Consider the following 11,635-nt stretch of genomic DNA (forward strand, 5'->3'; position numbering starts at 1 on the left):
ATTCGTCTACTGTTATATTAATTTCTAGGCCTTTTCTAGATTTGTATAGGCTACTATCTAGGCTTCTTTTAAGCGCTTGGTGTACTACTAGGCTTCCTTATAAGATAGTTTTTTTATATATAGTCTAGGGTCCTTCTAGTTTTTCCTAGTCAAAGCTTATACGGGGTAGTAGCCCATTTTTAGCTAGATAGGGGTAAATCCTATAGAGTCGTAAGGTAGGGTCGCTTGGGCGTAGTTTATTAGGGGTAGTAGTTTGGCCTAGTTATTTTAGAAGTAGTTAATAAAGGGCCGAAGTCTCTAGTCTAAGTATTAATTTACAATTTCTGTCTAATTATTTGTTTGGGGGTGGTATACTATAAAAAGCTTTAGCTTAATACCTAAGATTTGGGTAAACTTATTCTAGAAAGCCGAAATAAATTGCGGCCTATAATTGGATATAATAGTATCTAGTAGTCCGTAAATTCGGTAGACGTAGTAGATATATAGTTAGGCCACCTCTTTAGCATTGATATTTTTATAATAGGGGATTAAGAACAGGCGCTTACTAAAGAAGTTAACTAGGATTATAACTATATCGTATCCGTTGCGGTCCGTAGGTAGTTAGTAGAAGTCTATAAAGATATACTACTAGGGGCGTTCTAGTATTGGGAGTGGTTTTAATAGTCCTAGGGTCTTATCTTGTGGAATTGTAGATCTACGGTAGTTGTTATAGTTCCGTATATAGCGGTTAATATCCGCTATTATTTTAGGCTAGTAGTAGTGGTTGCTAATAATCTTATAGGTTTTATTTTTTCTAGGGTAGGCCGTAGAGACCTAGGTATAAGCTTTGGTAATAAGCTGGGTCCGTAAGTTTTGTTTTTTAGCTACTACTAGCCGTTCCTAGTGCTTAAGTAGTCCGTTTTTAAGGGATTATAGGCTAGCGACGTTCTTTACCTTTTTGCGGTACTCCTATAGAGAGGGGGTTGTTTGGTTAGCCTATAGTAATTTATTAATAAGGTTAAGTTTAGAGGAGTTAATAGGATATATCTTGGCGCCTAAGGAGTCCATGCTTAGTTCTGCCTATATCTAGGGGTTAAGGTATTCTAGTTATAGTAGCGTCTAGGTTTATAATAAGATCTTTATAGCTGTCTGGTTATTTAGGTCTTGCTTACGCCTTATAAGAGCGTCCGTACGGTTTATAGCGCCTGGTTTATATATAATTAAGAAGTTAAACTAAGATAGGGTATCCGCCTAGCGTGCCTACTGGGCTATAAGGGCCTTAGTTGTTATAAAGTATCTAGGGCCTTATAATCTAAAACTACCTTAATCGGCCTAGGGGTCCCCTCTAGCTATATACGCTAGTGCTAAAAGCTAGAGATAATAGCCAGCATTTCTTTATTATAGATGTGGTAGTTTAGCTTAGCATCTATTATAGTCTTTAAATAGTATGTAATAGGGTGCTACTCTTCGTCTGGTTGCTTCTGGGAAAAAATATTAGCTATCGCGTTGTCTAAGGCATTAGTTTCTAGCATTAAGGGCCGTTTTAGGTTAAAATGAGCAAGTAGGGGAGCCAATATTAGCTGTTTCTTAAGTTTATTAAAGGCCTGCCTATATATAGCGTTAAAGTAGAAGGGCTAGTCTTTTTTAGTAAGACGGTTAAGAGGCTAAGCAATCCTACTATAGTTCTTAATAAAGTGTTAATAGAAGTTATAAAAACCTAAAAATGATTATACCCCCTTTACGGTCTATGGGGGTGCCTACTGGTTAATTATAGCCGTTTTCTTTGGGTCGGTTTTAATTCCGTTTATACTAATAATAAAACCTAGGTACTTTATACGCTTAATACTAAACTCTAACTTCTTAATATTAACCTAGAGGCTAGCCTTATAGAGCTATTATAGGACTTTATGGACGTGCTCCTTGTATTCTAGCTTATTCTTAAAGTAGATTATAATATTATCTAAATAGGCCGTATAGAAGTCGTTAAGGTAGTTAAAGAGTACATTGTTTATATACCGCTGGTATATAGCTAGTCTATTAGTTAGTCTAAAAGGGAGTACCTTATATTTATACGCTTTGTAATAGGTCCGAAATATAATAAGATCTTTAGACCTAGGGTCTATTCTAATTTAATAAAAGGCCTAGCGGATATTAAGCTTTATAAAGACCTTAGCTCTACTTATTTGGGCCAGAGTCTTATTAAGTAGGGGTAGCGAATAGCGGTCCTTGCGGGTTATATTATTTAGCTTATAGTAGTTAATATAGAAGCGGAGTCCTCTATTTAGCTTTTTAATAAAGAGAATAGGTAAGGTAAAAGGGGCTTAGCTAGGCTTAATAAAGCCCTTATTTAGGTTATTAATAAGATACTGCTTTATAGCCTACAATTTAGTAATAGACTGCTTATAGAGGGGGCTAAAGCTAAGTATGTTTTCCTTGCCCTGCTTAATCTTAATCTTATAGTTATATGGTTAGTAAGGTGGAAGTATATTAGATACTGCTTTAGAGAATACGTTTTTAAATTTCTGGTGTTAATAGGGCAGCTTTTGTTTTACTAGTTCCTTATCTATAAGCTCGCATTTTTATCCGCTAAGCTCGCTTCCCTTTTCCTTAATTATTTAATTAATTTTGTATAAGCTTATTATAAAGGTAACGGTATTAGGCTGAACTAAGTTCTAGTAGAATCCTACGGCACTAATGCAGCAGATATTAACTAGTAGGAGGTCCGCGGGTTTCCTTATAGCTGTTTTCCGGACTATATTTTGCGGTCTAGGGTTTATAATCTTTCTTAGCTCCTATTTTATCTTCCGTAGGTTATTCCTCTAATTTATTAGTTTAGTGTAACGTTTAACGTCCCTTACTGTTCTTTGTAGCTGTATAGGGCCTAAGCTCTCTATAGGGGGCTTTTTTTAGGTCACTACTAACTTTCTAGGTTTTTAATGCGGGTAGCGTAATATAGGTAGTTTGGGGGTGATGTAGTATACAGATCCGTTATAAATTAAGCTGTATATCTTTCTTAAAGGCCTAGTCTCTACGCATAGCATTAGCCTAGTAAATAGTATTAATCTAGGGCTATATAAGGTTTTTTATTATAATGCTAATTTCTTTTATAAAGGAAGGGGTTAGGGGTAGGGTTTTAGGCTAGATAAGCCGTTTACTCTATATATTGAGCTATAAGCCTAAATAGGCTAGCCATTTTCGCCTTAAGATTATATTGTGGCTACCTAGGTCTATAATAAGGAAGGGGATGTTATACTGCCTTTGTCTATTAACACGGAGGTAAATCCGCAAGATAGTTGTAATAGGTGGCCCTATCCGCCCGTTATACCCGCGGATAGACCTTTACCATATATGCAACCTTACTAAAAGGTAGCGCCACACTCTAAAACTTACGCATACCCATCTTACCATCAAAAACAATTGATTTTTTAACTTTTAAGACCTAATTCCTACTGCCTAGCGAGCTAGAGGTGGATTTATTTGTCGTTTTACCCCCTTTTCCTAATAGAAAAAATTTCTTTAAGGGTGGCCCTAGCTTATAAGCGAGGCACGGACAGGAACACTAAAACTACTACTACTACTACTAATACTAAAACTATAAAATAGGGGCTAGTTTCTCTACTACCTCTTAGCCTAATCTCCCCAGAAATCTTCTAGTAGGATTAGTAAGGAGAAGGGTATAAGGATAGTAAAAACTAGGAAAGCCCCCCTATAAGACACAAAATGCCAAGGCCCAGTAGGCCTAAAAAGAAACCTCCTATAGAAATAAGTGATAATGAGTCTATATCTACATTCACTTTTTTTAGCCCTTCTCCTTCTCCTGGCCTATTTGGGATAGGAGAAAAAAGAGGACATCCTTAGTCTTCTACTGAAAAAGAAAACCAAAAACCTATAAAAAGATAACTAAACTAATGACTTTTACGGCTGGNATACCTAATATATCTTTCTCTCCCCTTTCTCTAGAATAACACCTATAAAAGGCTTTAGATAGCCTAACCCAGGCCTATAAAGGGCTAGAAGAAGAAGAAAAAAAAGAAGATAAAAAGGAATAAGTTAAATAGCTAGAGGACTATATACGTAGTGTCCTAGTAGGAGAAAATCCCTTTATAAAAGGAAAAGAAAAGACAAAAGATATCCTAGAAGGACTAGTTAAAGAAGTAAGAGCTCTCCGTAAGGAGGTAGCCCCTACTAAAGAAGCCTACGCAGAGAGGCTAAAGAAGGACCTCCCTACTTCGTCCTCTCTACCCTTCTCGTCACTACTATTTCCTACTCCTTCTACTTCTACTAGAAGTAAGAAAAAGCAGCTATAAGAAAGAAAGCTAGTCCTAATTATAGACAAAAAGGACTAACCTCTAGATACCTTCTCTATACGAAACAAAGTTAATTAACTATTTGCATTAAAACTGCAAGTAAAAAACCCTATTTTAGCATCCATAGCTAGAACTAAAGGAAAATAAAATATTCTCCTTACGACTACGGAAGAGTATAATGCGGATTTCCTAGTTAAATATAAGGAAATCTAGCATAACTGCTTTACCTTTTAAAGAGAACAAAAACTAGAACCATAGGTTTAAATTATAGCCTATGGAGTTCCTACCCTACCTTTCCTAGGAGAAGGAGGCTCTAAGCTTCTAAAAGAAGAAATTAAGACCTTTAATCCTATAAGGATATAAGGNCTACCTAGATAGATCTTATCTAGTATAAAAAGACACAATCTATAGACCAGATTTGGCTCTATAGTTTTTACTATAGAGAATGAAGAAAAAAGACAAGAAATCCTTAAGTAAAAAGAGATATTAATTGCAGGTACAGCTACTAAGGTAGTAAAATACCTCGAAGTCTCTCCTACTATGCAGTATACGAGCTGCCAAAAATTTGGCCATATAGGAGATAGATGCTCTACTAGGGCCTGCAGATACTATATAGCTGCATATTTATTTAAAGACTATTCCTGTTCTACCTGTATAACAATAGGCAAGCCTTGCCAGCATACCACCCCTCTTTGCATTAATTGTAAAGAAAAACACTTTGCTAATAGTAAAGACTATAAGACTCTTAAAGCTGCTAAACTAGTACGCGAAGAAGATTCTGTAAAAGAATAAAACAGATAGGATTTTAGAAGGAGGCAACTCCTACTAGGCTCTTAAAAAGATATTAGAGAGCAAAAGGATAGAAATAAATTGCAAAAGAATAGGGACAGGGGTTAGGATTTCTTATAGTTTTTCTTACCATTTTCTTATTCCCTAGTAGTTATAGTATCTTAGTAATTTTACTAGGAAACTATAAACTCCTAATTTAGGGGTTTATAAACTACTAGGACATAGCTACTAGTATATATTAAGCTGCCTAGAAAGGATTTATATATATAGAACTATAGCGCTATAGCCTAAGGCTGCATGCGCAGTATTGTACGTAGTATAATACAATGGATATAAAAAAATATATAAAAAAAAACCCCCCCGCGGATAGGAATTAGTTTAGGTAGTTCTTTAATAGGTGCATTTAGAAAGTTAGCTAGCTTTACAGCATATTAGGTGTCTATTAAGGTAAAGGTATTTACTTTAGAGTTAGCTAAAACAGAGGTTAAAACTTAGTATCTATTATGGAATAAAGTATAAGGAATAGTGTAGCTTCTTCTACTAACTAGCTGACCTAGATTAATATCTAATATATTAATCCCTTTTAACCCTAAAGAGGAGTCTTCCTCTAGAGTTCTTCTTTTTTTTAACTCTATGCTATCCTACTGGATTAATAAAACCTTGTCCGCTTTTACGCCCGTTAGGCAATCCTTTACATAATAACCTTTCTAATCGTAAGAAAAGCAAGCTCCTTAATTACTAAGGGCCTATATATAGGGGTTGCTATATATAGGCCGAGCATTCGCTAAACCTATAGTAGGACTGGCCATATGGCTAGCTGCTAAATTAGCGGCGGGCTGTATAGGTGATGCTACGGGGGTTACTAATTATGCTGGGGTATTGCGGGCTGTTCTTATATTGCATAGTCTAATTTAAAGGGCTTTTAGCTTTGTACCGTTTGGCACGTACCTTAATTTAGTAAAGGCCTTAATTAATAGCTAAGCACTAGTCCGTAAGTTCCTTTAGCGTCTATATAGTAATAAAAACTAGTAATACGGCTCGCTGTAGGTCTAGGGTAAGCTTATTAAATAGGTCTGGCATTAGATCTTCCTAGGGAATTTAAGCCTAGCTAGCTAGGTACAGAAAGCGGGTCTAAAAGGCTGAGAAGGTCTCTATCGTTTTTATATTTAGGCTTTTATAATTAAGTTAGGCGTTTTATACTTTAAAGGGGTCCTTATAAATAGAAGATAGATAGACGATTATCTCTTCTTTAGAGAGGAAGGGATTTGCTAAGTCCTATACGTACCGCGGATATAGGTGTATCTATATATCCCCACCAGTACAGCCAAAGACATAGGCCATTTTAGCCTAAGTAGTAGGGAAGTGGTCCGCATTAACTTTAAGCTTATCCTATAATTAGAGCTTCCAATTATTAAATATAGGATTAGTTCCGTCTGTAAGCAATAGGGGGTCTATAACCTTTACGGACCGCGACAATGCTAAGGCTGTATATTAGGCTAGAGCCTTAAGGACTATAGTAAGTCTCTAGGTATCTAATAACTCTTTACTAGGTATAGGGGGTTCCCTAGCTTTAAGCAGCTCTTAAAGTTGTTTAATTTCGGCATTAGCTGCTATAAGCTCCACCTAGGAGTTCGAGTTAATTGCTGTTTTACTATCAGAGGTATTTAAGGGTCCTACGGCTGCTTTACCGGCTACTATATTTCTTAGCATCGTGGTACAGTTATTAGGGTAACTTTTAGTAGGATTCTGCAGGGGTTCCAGTCCGTGCGTATTCTATAAATCTTATTGTTCTTTTTTGTTCTTCTAGTTCTATTAATAGTCTTTAGGTCTATTTCCGTATTCTATTCTTATTTGTAGTTTATAAATATTTTTAAGTTCCTTCTTAGGAAGAAGAGGTAGTTAAGCTTTAGATAATGTTAGCGACTTAGTTAATTAAGGCATAAGTACGGTAAGAGGGACGCGTAAGCCTATATGATTAGTAGTCTATAAACGAGGATCTAAAGCTAGAGAAAGGAAAGGAGACGGAGGGTGGCGCCGCTTAACGTTATATACGATCCTCTAGTTACGTAGCGGTAACTATTTAGAACTATAGGAAACTATCTACGACTATCTACAACTGCCTGCTATAATCTACCGATATCTATCAGCTATAATCCCCCAGTTTCCACTAGTGCCGTAACAGCTATAATATTACCCCCCCCCCTTTAAAAAAGCTTGTCTTTAGGCTTTATACGTCTATATTATGTCCGTAGGGTATTCTTATCTTTATACTTAATAGGCAGCTTATTGTCTTCGCTATTCTAGCACTCTATCTACTTATTAAGGTACTTTAGAGGTCTAGGTTTATTAGGGTAATAACTATAAAACTCCTAAAGCTTATAGGGACTACCTATAAAGTTCTATATAGGGTACTAAGTGGGGTCTAGGTTGTATCCTTTCTAGCTAACGTGATATTTTAATATTCCTCTTATAAGCTTATCCCTTACACTGTTGTTTATGTCCTATAAATTGTGGCCCGTGCGTGCCAATCAATAAGCTGCATTCCCAGGCGGTCAATCGTTCTGCCGCATCACCAAAGTTTTGAGCTGCCTCCGCGCCCGCGCCCGCGCCCGGTAAGACCTAAATTAACACCCCTGCTTCGCATCCAAGAGCCTGCAATTATAGAGCGTCGCGGCGGTCAGTCAATTAACCTACAACTAGCTCTATAATTGCCAATTGCGTCGACAGATCTACTTGTAGAGAGCCCTCAGAATTATAGGCTCGCACTTTGATGTTCTTGATTGCGCGCACGGGTCACATTTTATATCACATTAACAATGTAAGGGATAGGCTAATACTTCTTTAATTTCCTATTTATCGTCGCTATTAACTTAAATTAGTAGGGGAGGTTTATTCTTTTATCTAGGCAATAGGTTATTTACGGCCTTTTATGGTTTATTTGGGGGGGAAATAGGGTAAACCTTAATTAAATCTAGGAGCTTTACTTTATATAAGTTGCCTATTTTCTTAAGAACCTTATACAGTCCTACTATCTAATAGTCTAGCTTACGGCTAGGTTATTCTATCTTCTAGTTCTTTATTATAACCTAGACCATATCTCTTACGGCAAAGTTAGGCTCTTGCCTATGCTTATTCGCCTATTATTATATTAATTTTTAGGCCTTTTCTAGACTTATATAGGCTACCATTTAGGCTTCTTCTAAGCGCTTAGCGTACTACCGTGCTTTTTTATAAGATAGTTTTTCGCGTACAGTTTGGGGTCCTTCTAGTTTTTTCTAGTTAAAGCTTATATGGAGTAAGTAACCTATTTCTAGTTAAATAGGGGCAAATCCTATAGATTTATAGGGTAGGGTCGCTTAGGTATAGTTTATTAGGGGTAGTAGTTTAGCCTAGTTATCTTAAAAGCAGTTAATAAAGGGCCAAAGTCTCTAATCTAAGTATTAATTTATAATTTCCGTCTAACTATCTATCTGGGGGTAGTATGCTATAGAAAGCTTTAGCTTAATGCCTAAAATCTAGGTAAACTTATTCTAGAAAGCTAATATAAATTACGGCTTATAATCGGATATAATAGTATCTAGTAGTTTATAGATTTGGTAGATATAGTAATTATATAGTCGGGCCGCTTTTTTAGCATTAATATTTTTATAACATAGGATTAAGAACGGGCGCTTACTAAAGCGGTTAACTAGAATTATAACTATATCGTATCCGTTACGGTCTATAAAGATATATTACTAGGGGCGTTCTAGTATTAGAAGTAGTTTTAATAGTCCTAGGGTCTTATCTTATAAGATTATAGATCTACGGCAGCTGTCGCAGTTCTATATATAACGGTTAATATCTATAACCATTTTGGGCTAGTAATAGCGGTTACTAATAATCTTACGGGTCTTATTTTTTCTAGGCTGGGCTATAGAGACCTAGGTATAAGCTTCGGTAATAAGCTAGGTCTATAAGTCCTATTCCTTAGCTACTACTAGCCGTACCTAGTGCTTAAGTAGTCCGTTTTTAAGGGATTATTAGCTAGCAACGTTCTTTACCTTTTTATAGTACTCCTATAGAAAGGGGGTCGTTTAGTTAGCCTATAGTAGTTAATAGGATATATCTTAGCGCCTAAGAAGTCCGTACTTAGTTCTGCCTATATCTAGGGGTTAAGGCATTTTAGTTATAGCAGTATCTAGGTTTATAATAAGATCTTTACAGCTGTCTAGCTATTTAAGTTTTGCTTACGCCTTATAAGAGCGTTTGTACAGTTTATAGCGCCTAGTTTATATATAATTAAGAAGTTAAACTAAAATAGGGTATTTACCTAGCGTACCTACCGGGCTATAAGGGCCTTAGTTATTCTAAAGTATTCTAGGGCCTTATAATCTAAAACTACCTTAATTAGCTTAAGGGTCCCCTCTAGCTGTATATGCTAGTAGTCCGTACGCGGAACACTAAAACACTAGCAAGCGCTAAGGATATATTTTAGGTGTAAAATATATCAGATTCCGTTCTATAGAAAGGACGAGTGTTAATTACCTTATATTAAGCGACTAAACTTTAAGGAATAAGCTATATAAATCGTTTTATATAAGATTTTATAAATATCACTAGCCTTATATTCCTAAGCACGACGATTTAATTTAGTTAATTTAATTAGCTAGTCCTTGTCAATAACAAATAGACGCGAACTGACGTATTAAGGGATAAGGCTGCTTTTATCAAGCTATGTAAACACGGTTATAGCGGGGCGAACGCACACCGGCTTAAGCAGCCGCATAGCGATCACTTAAGTGCTAACTCATCGTGTATATTAAAGCTAGCTTACACAGCCCTAGCTTCATACAAGTACATTACACCGCGTCACGTAATAGTCGTTAATACTATTTAAGGTTCTTATATCTCGTGGGAGCTAGTAGGGAGGGCGGCCAACCCACTCCGGCCACACCCTTGTTTTATAGCGTTTCCCAGACATTAGCGCGGTCAAAGCTACGATCCATTTTATAAAAGAGACAGGACGTTTCCACCCAAGTAAATAACAAGCCGATCTCAATAAGCAAATACATTTAAGGATCCCCTCTCCTACCTATACCTCCTAACTGACTACACCAGCGGCGCGAAGAAATTCCGAAGAGAATACGTTAATTAGCCTAAAGAGGTAAAAAGCTAACTAATAAGAGGGCGAGAAGATTTGATAAATTAGAGCGTAAGAAGATTTAATAAGTAAAAGTGTAAGAAAAATTTAATAAATAAGAGCGAAGAAGATTTAACAAATAAGAGCCAAAGAAGATTTAATAAATAGGAGTTCTCCCCACTGCGTGCACGGTCCCACTCAATGCACACCAAAATCCAAAAACACCAAAAAATTCAACTCTATCGTATACAATCAAAATGGACCCAATTAACGCCGCTCTTGCTGCATTGGAGCTACAAGATCCTCCTAATTACACTTAGACAGCCAAAGAATTCAATATTATTCGTTCTACGCTTTCGCGGCGTTATCGGCAGATTACTCGCGCCAGAGAGGATGCGACGGAAATGAGATCTCTTTTATTAATACAATAGGAGAAGACTCTTCTTAGGTATATTAATCTTCTTACCGAACGTGGCCTACCTCCTACACCTCAAATGGTGCGAAATTTCGCCTTTAAGATCTTAAGAATAACGCCTAGAAAGAACTGGGTTTTACGGTTTATTAAGCGTTATAAGGATAAGATAAAATTAAGCTATTTAACCCCGGCTGATATAGCCCGTAAAAAGGCTAATAATCTATACTAGTATAAGCTCTTTTACGAGTTATTAAAAGAGAAAATTAAGAAGTATGAGATTGAGGTGTATAATATATATAATATAGATAAAAAGGGCTTTCTTATTAGTGTACTTAATAAGAGTAAAAGAATCTATACTAAATTAGAAGCAGTTTAAGGTAAGCTTCTTAGCGCTAGTTAAGACAGTAATAGAGAGTAGATTATAGTAATTATAAGTATCTGCGCTAATGGAATAAGCCTCCCTTTAGGCCTAATTTATTAAGCTATTTTTAGTAATCTCCAGGACTCCTAGCTTTAAGATTTTAACCCTAAATAATACCGGGTCTTCTTCTTATCTACTATAATAGGTTAGATAAATAATAAGATGGGATTCTTATAGCTTACTACCCTTTTTAATGTAGAAATAAGGAAGAAGGCTAGAGGCGGAAGATCTTAGAGGCTCTTAATATTAAATAGTTATAGATCTTATATTAATAGAAACTTCCTTAACTAGAGTCACAAGCATAGGATATTAGTGGCTGTATTTCCGCCTTATTCGACCCACCGATTATAACCTCTTAACGTTAGTCTCTTCTCTCCTCTTAGCACTTATTACAGCTAAGAACTTAATAATCTTATCTATAAAAGTTAGGGCCTCTCCTCTATTATAAAACGCGATTTCTTCCGTCTATATTAGGCTGCCTATAATAGGGCCTTTACCAAGAATAATATACTTAGTAGGTGGGCAAATACTGGGCTTAATCCGCTTAATCTAGAGGTTATTCTAAGCGCTGTTAAGACCTAGTAAAAGCAAGGTAAAATAGC

The 11,635-nt window shown here is 36.2% G+C and overlaps 2 protein-coding genes across 2 annotated transcripts; both read left to right on the forward strand.

Annotated features, from left to right (window-relative positions):
- Window positions 1-4,769: 4,769 nt before the first annotated feature.
- K441DRAFT_732000 (uncharacterized protein) lies at window positions 4,770-5,078 on the forward strand (the record flags this gene model as incomplete). The annotated part of the gene is made up of 1 exon (XM_067654239.1): window positions 4,770-5,078. A coding segment is annotated over one exon (309 nt), but the record flags the coding sequence as incomplete, so codon positions are not given.
- Window positions 5,079-10,628: 5,550 nt separating this feature from the next.
- On the forward strand, window positions 10,629-10,841 carry K441DRAFT_578643 (uncharacterized protein; the record flags this gene model as incomplete). Its single annotated transcript, XM_067644300.1, has 1 exon — window positions 10,629-10,841. A coding segment is annotated over one exon (213 nt), but the record flags the coding sequence as incomplete, so codon positions are not given.
- Between the last annotated feature and the right edge of the window lie 794 nt (window positions 10,842-11,635).

Source organism: Cenococcum geophilum (assembly GCF_001692895.1).
Source record: "Cenococcum geophilum 1.58 unplaced genomic scaffold K441scaffold_46, whole genome shotgun sequence".
NCBI classification, from domain to species: domain Eukaryota; kingdom Fungi; phylum Ascomycota; class Dothideomycetes; order Gloniales; family Gloniaceae; genus Cenococcum; species Cenococcum geophilum.